Genomic DNA, 6,976 nt, shown 5'->3' on the forward strand with positions numbered 1-6,976 from the left:
TGAGTTATGGTCGTTGGTGTTGATACCCACGTATCTGACCACACGACCATTCACATAGATTTTTGCTTAGGAAGTTATAAGGCTATATAGGTCATGATAAGATGAAACTTGTCGAAACACATTGCAAGAACAGGATAGCAATATAATGATGAGTTGTAATACGCCATATATTGATCAAACCAATGAAGCTGTGGAGCTTTATTTTTTTTATATGGATATTAAATTTTCCAGTCGTTTAAGCTTAATTTGTGGCGCTTTGTTGGCGCACATTACAAAGCTGCACAAAAAAGAGATTGTCCACTTGACTATCGCTGCAAATGTTCGCCGTACGTTTGAACAGCTGTCTATTGTCTATCTAAGCCTTCTATTGAGCAAACCAGTGAAGCTGTGGAGCTTTCATTTTTTGTCTATGGATATTTAATTTTCCAGCCATTTAAGCTTAATGTTTGGCGCTTGGGGGAGGAAGGGGGAAGACAAATTAAAAATTATCAAAAATATTTAAAAAAAATGCTACATAGTTTAATACACTTAAAGTCCAAAAATATCATAATGTTCCGCACTAATCGTATCCAATAAAGAATAAAGTATATAAAAGTACAAAACTGAATAAAAAATTCCGATTAATAAATTGTATTTTGGCCGAAAATCGCAAAATTTGACTTAGGCGGATTCCTCGGGAATACAATACTCGCGTATCTCGGGTACCACATGTACCACATTGACAAAAGCTAAAAAAAGTGACAAAAGATCACATTTCGAAAAAATGTCAGCGTTTTGTCACTTCCGTGGCCTTGCACCTACATATTCAAAGTTTACAAACAAACTTCAGAACACGCTTCTTTGAATGATTAAACGGTGCTCCGCAGTGCAGAAGATATAAAGAAGTAACGCATAATTTGCTGCTCGAGTGCATGTGATATACTTCGTTTTCTTTTTAAACATCGAGATACAAATTGACTTCGCTTGATTCAATAATTCGCTAAAAGCTTCAACATGTATCGTCCGGCCGGTTATGACGATTCCGATGAGGAAGATTTCGATGATTTTGGATACATGAGTAGCTCATATCCGAAGCAAAAAGTAAGCACACACAAATCATAATCTTTCTGCCGTGTACGTTTTAATGTTGTTTTTTTTTAAAGCAAAATACAGCGTTTATGCATGAGGCCAAGCAACCAGAGGAAGATTATGATACCCTCCTGTATTACGCCATCCTCGATGGGCAACTAGATGAAACGAAACATATTATCAAGCAGGATGCATATTTGCGTGGCGGTGGATTGCTTCGGCAAGGATGGCCAGCTATGTTTTATGCGTGTTTCGAAGCGCAGCTATCTATAGTGGAGTATTTCCTGCGTGATGAAAAGATGGATGTGAATCGCCAGTACAACCTGCAGACGGCACTCATGATCGCATGCAGCTCGTCGCAATCGTCCGAGCGTGTGTACCAAGTTGTGCGGTTGCTGCTGGATTACGGTGCCATTATCGGAATGTTGGATCAATACGGATGTTCGCCACTCATGCTTGCCTGCAAGGCAGGCCACCTGGACGTGGTGAAAGAAATCGTTGGCGAGTCATCACTGCTTTCGACCGATAATGAAGGTAACACGGTACGTGTGGCACATACACTTGCCCACCGTTAAAAAGAAACTAAACAATATCTTTTGCCATCTGATCGATCATGCAGGCGTTGTTTTATGCGGTGAACAATAATCACTTGGAGATAGTGAAAATTCTGCTCCGTGCCGGCGCTCAAACACACACCATCAACAGGCAGGGCTATACTCCGAGACAGTGTGCAATCAACCAGAACTATTTGGACATTGCCGAGCTGTTTCCATCCGAGGAGAAACCGTACGTGATGCCGGCAAAGTACCTGTGCTACAGCGACTATCATAACTTCATGCGTGGCGAACGGGCTGACGATCCGCCCGGTTATTTCCCTGACCTGGGACTAATGCTGTTCGGTATGAATAGTGAAGGTTCGCTTCGGCTTTTCGCAGATGCGAATATGAATTTGTTCCAGTTTCTTACCGTAACCGATGAACGGCTGCTCGAGCTTGGCATGAAATATCCGATTGAGCGAAAGCGCGTACTGCTTGGGCTTTACGACTTTCATCTGCATAAATGGTCACGGAATAGTTTATGGACGATGGAAAAACAGCGTATTCTGGAGTAAGTATTGTGTTTCGCTACCATTCGTTGACAAACTTACTGGTAATGAGTGTTCTTATCGCTTCTGTTTTCAGCTTCTACGATATCATGGAAGTACTGGCCAACATTCTTAAACATCTTACTGTCATGCAAGCATCCTTGCTGTATACAAAGAGGCTCACAGAAGCGCACGACTCACAAGCATTCAGCAGCGCCGAGCAAAGTACCAATCTTAAGAAACAGCTTGTTGGGCTACACGCAACGGCTAAGGATTTTGCAGTTTATATTAAAACCATCCATGAACTAACCGCCCCAAAACCAGTGCTTTACATTATGCCTTCCAGCAAGGGTCGGCAACGTAATGGTAAATTGTTAAAAATGTGTAGCTATCTTTTTGTTGGTGGAATGTTGGTCTACCTGAAGTTAAGATGGTGACGAAGCACAGCATGGAAAGTATGTTCAGAACTAGCGATAATATCAAAGATACTTGTGGCACTGTGTGAAATGAATTAAACCATCTGCAAAAACATGATTATATGTTAATGTGCATTATTCGTATGATAGATTAATTATTTCTTTTTTTCTTCGGAGAAAAGTTTTATTTCAAAAACCCGTAAATTTCACGCTTGCCCAATCCCTTCGAATTTCTAGTTTCATCCTCATTCAGTGCTTTCATCAATGCTTTGTTGAGGGAGGCGGCTACGGTGGTTGCCGTGTCGAAGCACTTTTTCAGCGTTTCCAAGCGTATTGATCCTTCACCGGAGGTACGCACCGTAGTGATGGACTGTTTGGTGGCTGTATTCCCATCAGGGCGGCAGGAAACCCCCACCGCTACGCTTGCTACGCTACATTCTTCCTCTTCTGCCGACGGATCCACGACGCACTGGTCTCCGATCTTGCACACCGTTACTAGGATGGGCGCAGTCGTAACGTCTAATCGCTCACAATCGTACGGATCGTCGGTCAGAATCAAATCCATTGAGCCGCCATCATGCATTGCTGTTGAAACACGCGGTATCCTAGTATTGAATAATGCGCCCTTCACGGCTAGCGAGACGGCGTCGAATAAATTTCCACCACACTCTAGAATTAACACATCGACGTACAGTTTCCAGCACTGGTGGCCCGCCATAATGCACAAGCCAGCCAAATCGAACCCCTTTTGAGATTCGTATGCTTTGGAAAGAGTGTTCGAGATTTCCGTCGCCAGTTGTTCACCACCTCGGCCTTCGAATTCAGGAGTTGCGTTTGCCGAGCAATCGATGAAAAAGTCCACCTTGCCTTCGTTGGGTCGATCAGGATTAGGCGTATCAATTTCTGCCTTTACTCCTACCAGTATATCCGTGTTAGCCAGACGCAGTCTCGCGGATCCGGCTGCATGGACGACTATCTCTGATTCGAGTTCCATTGGCCGGTAGTCGCGATTCGTTCGCCCATCGTTCCTCATGTTTTTCTATGAACGACACAAACTTGATGATTAATCCACATTACTTCGGATACACATGATTGAGAAATATTTTACCTGTATACCATGCAGAATATATGTTTTTTCCGCTTCACTTAAAAGGACATTCGCCATTGTGGATGTTTTATAAATGATTTCAAATCAAATTATCTTTCAACACGGTCAGCACAAACAACGATTGTTTACGATTTCCAGCGGCATGTGGTTGTCAAATCAAGAAATACATTGAATGTGACATGCGGTCATGCTACGAGACTTTCGACGAAATGTCATCATGTCATGACCAACTAGAGGAACTCAGGCGGCGCTCTGGCACCAATCGAACATGACCGTTCAAATAGGCATAGGGTAACTGTACCAGTTTTCGGCAGTGTACCTATTTTCGGCAGGGTAACTAAAAACGTTAAATTCTGCACAAATGCGGTAAAAAATTTCACAAAATACAATTTTGTAGTGAAAGTGTACTTATTTGATATTCACATACGAAGTTTCACACCATTTCATTAGGTATTTTCCTAAATATCAAATAAATTGTGCTTTTTTCGGCAGCTTTGCTGTCAGCCAATCGTTCGGCAGGTTTTGTGATTAAGAGAATCAGAACAGTAAAACAATGAAAAAGTGGTGTATATTAAAGATTTTATGCTTATTTAATTTATTCTAACTTGTTCGGAATTTTAAAATCACGATAAACAGGTTATTTTTCACTTTAAATGCTGCCGAAAATAGGTACACAGTAAATGTTCATTTTTGACAGCTCAATGTTGTGGGCTCCTGCCGAAACTCGGAACAATAACACACTTTGAATTTGGCTGAATATTCTTTTTAAAATTGATCAGAACACTACAATGCGTGTGTCGACACATAATATGACCTTTCTTGTACCAAATATCACCAATTTTACGACAAACAATGCACTAACTTAAGAGAAAAATAAATATTTGTAAGCCAGTTCGCACCGTACGCTATAACCATCAAACTGTCTATGGATGCTCTGTTTAAAGGTCGCATCAAAATGGCTGTCAAAACGGGCCAAAATAAGCAACATAAAATTGATAATTAAAGTGCTTTTTAACACCAATCTTCGGAAAGTAAGATTGTTAAATTGCTTTAAACATCCCAAGCGCCACAGATTAAGCTTAAACGACTGGAAAATTGAATATCCATAGGAAAAAAATGAAAGCTCCATAGTTACATTGGTTTGCTCAATAGATGGCGTATTACAACTCATCATTATATTGCTATCCTTTTCTTGCAATGTGTTTCGACAAGTTTCATCTTATAATGACCTATATAGCCTTCTAACTTACTGAGCAAAATCTATACGAATGGTCGTGTGGTCAGATACGTGGGTATCAACACCAACGACCATTACTCAAATCTCACTTGCTTTAGTACTGGTGGTTTCCGTTGGAGTTTAGTATTTAAACAATCGTATCGCCGTTCTAGTTCTAGCGATGCATAACTTCAATGCGAAACCATACAACAGTACAGAGGAAATGAGAAAGCTCTCCTCCAAGCGAGGAAGCTCCACAGGTTGGGTATCCCACAAACAGATGGCGCCACCAGCTTTTTTGCTATTTTTAGAATGCATGAGTCGTTTGCCGTCTGCTAAACGAAGTCTTTCTATATTCCGTTTAGGTAGAGAATTTGAGGCGTTTAGAAGCCGTTTAGTGGTCGTTTAGTGGATTTGTGGCACTTGGGATTTTTTTGTACATATTCACATTGATACAAACATTTTCTGACCCGTATTCGCGCTGCCGAAAATAGGAACACAGCCTGCCGAAAATAGGAACAAACTGCCGAAAATAGGAGCAAAATCAATGTTTGCATTTTCACGAATATTTATGAAAAAGGGCTTTGAAACGGCAAATAAAAAATATTGTAACATACTATGATAGTTTATCAACCAAAATAACAACACTTTCAAGAAAAATAATAAAAATATTGATGTGTGAGCAATTTTTGTGAAACTGCTGCACTAGCCTGCCGAAAACTGGTACAGTTACCCTAGAGCAACAACGTCTTGCGCGATAAAAAGTAGCCCAAGTAGCTAATTTGACTCCAACCAAACCTACATGTTTGTTTTTGTTAAAAACATAATAATAAGTTAAAATGTGTTTTAAACTATTTTCTGCGTTTTGAACTAATCTAGATCGTAAAAAAAACTGGACAATTCGTTAGTTTCGGATGAAGCAGAAATGTCGTGCGAGGCAACCCAAACAGCCAAAACAGCTTAAGCAGCTAATTTTGGCATGCTAAAGATTGCTTCTTGAATTCGCCTTTTGCAGTAGATAAACAGCATCAAAGTTCCAGATGGATCTTTCAAACAGCGCTTAAGCAGCTTCTTTATGCCAGGGTAACGGGGATTATTTTTCTTTACCGTATCAATAAACGATGCGCAATCTCAGATTGTCAAAAGCAATCTCAGATTGTGTCTCAATCTGTCAAACGGATCGGTTTGATATATTTATCTGTCAAAAAGAATTCATATATCTCGGACATATAATCTTGAAAATTTATGCGCAATCTTGGTGCAATCTGAAATTGTATGGAAATGACGTTTATAGCTCAGGGTTGGCTACGCGAATTGACATATATTTTGATAAAACGAATATATGCGCCATCTGAGATTGCCTTACCAAGCCTTCAAGTTCCATCGTGAACCATACACATCAGGCTAATCCCAAATAGCCAGCTCGTACTTTATAGCTGATTTAGGGCTGTTTAACGAAAAATCGTTCCGATTACTTACTATTCCAACAACAACAACTTCAAACAATCAAAATACTCCTATGTGATCCTGAATGAAGCAAACAAAAGGAAACTAATAAACTTATTTCGTTACATACGCAAGCACTTCAGGCTGCGCTCTGGCACGGATCGAACACGACATCCTACTCGAAAAAACCCATTTAATCATATGGAGGTGCCGTCAGACACAAACAAACAAATAAGACAATCCTTGAGTCGAATATTGCAGTTGATGCTGTATGTGATGTTAGATCACCGACAAACCGACGTGACACTTCGAACAAAATGAGCTTCAAAAGTTGTCTCCTTATTTCAAATGAAAATACGTTAAACACTAGCGCCATCTCTATAATGATTCGCTTACTACACTGACACAGAGAAGAAACTGCTAAATCCCCTTTTTGTTTTTCTTCGCAAATTCCAATGCGTATTGTTTTATGTACTTCTCATATGTTTTGCATTGATTTGAAAACTTATAAAATGATTTTCGTGGGTGGTTTGTCCAATAATTCTCACAAAATCTTGCCTCACAATTCCTTCGCAATTTGTATTTAGAAAAGTTGTTTACATCGAAGCAGCAGTGAACAGAGCTTACTTTGACAGAAG

General features: G+C 40.1%; 2 protein-coding genes across 2 annotated transcripts; one reads left to right on the plus strand and one right to left on the minus strand.

Moving 5' to 3' along the window:
• Positions 1 to 819: 819 nt before the first annotated feature.
• On the plus strand, positions 820 to 2,683 carry LOC121600155 (ankyrin repeat, SAM and basic leucine zipper domain-containing protein 1). Its single transcript, XM_041928487.1, has 4 exons — positions 820 to 1,080; positions 1,143 to 1,610; positions 1,688 to 2,175; positions 2,250 to 2,683. The coding sequence occupies exons 1-4, from the start codon at positions 994 to 996 to the stop codon at positions 2,587 to 2,589; spliced, it is 1,383 nt and encodes a 460-aa protein (XP_041784421.1). The 5' UTR covers positions 820 to 993; the 3' UTR covers positions 2,590 to 2,683.
• A 2-nt stretch (positions 2,684 to 2,685) lies between these two features.
• LOC121600156 (exosome complex component RRP42) lies at positions 2,686 to 3,965 on the minus strand. Its single transcript, XM_041928488.1, has 2 exons — positions 3,677 to 3,965; positions 2,686 to 3,607 (listed from the first exon to the last, which is right to left on the minus strand). Exons 1-2 carry the CDS (start codon positions 3,731 to 3,733, stop codon positions 2,753 to 2,755), a joined length of 912 nt encoding a protein of 303 aa, XP_041784422.1. The 5' UTR covers positions 3,734 to 3,965; the 3' UTR covers positions 2,686 to 2,752.
• Positions 3,966 to 6,976: the final 3,011 nt, after the last annotated feature.

This window comes from Anopheles merus, chromosome 3L (assembly GCF_017562075.2).
Source record: "Anopheles merus strain MAF chromosome 3L, AmerM5.1, whole genome shotgun sequence".
NCBI lineage: Eukaryota > Metazoa > Arthropoda > Insecta > Diptera > Culicidae > Anopheles > Anopheles merus.

Excerpts from the sequence above, each read along its gene's own strand:
- LOC121600156 (XM_041928488.1), bottom strand. The coding sequence starts at position 3,733 with ATGGCGAATGTCCTTTTAAGTGAAGCGGAAAAAACATATATTCTGCAT. Across the intron at positions 3,608-3,676 it reads ATATTCTGCATGGTATACAG|AAAAACATGAGGAACGATGG; the intron begins GTAAAATATTTC and ends TGTCGTTCATAG.
- LOC121600155 (XM_041928487.1), top strand. The coding sequence starts at position 994 with ATGTATCGTCCGGCCGGTTATGACGATTCCGATGAGGAAGATTTCGAT. Across the intron at positions 1,611-1,687 it reads CCGATAATGAAGGTAACACG|GCGTTGTTTTATGCGGTGAA; the intron begins GTACGTGTGGCA and ends TCGATCATGCAG. Across the intron at positions 2,176-2,249 it reads GAAAAACAGCGTATTCTGGA|CTTCTACGATATCATGGAAG; the intron begins GTAAGTATTGTG and ends TTCTGTTTTCAG.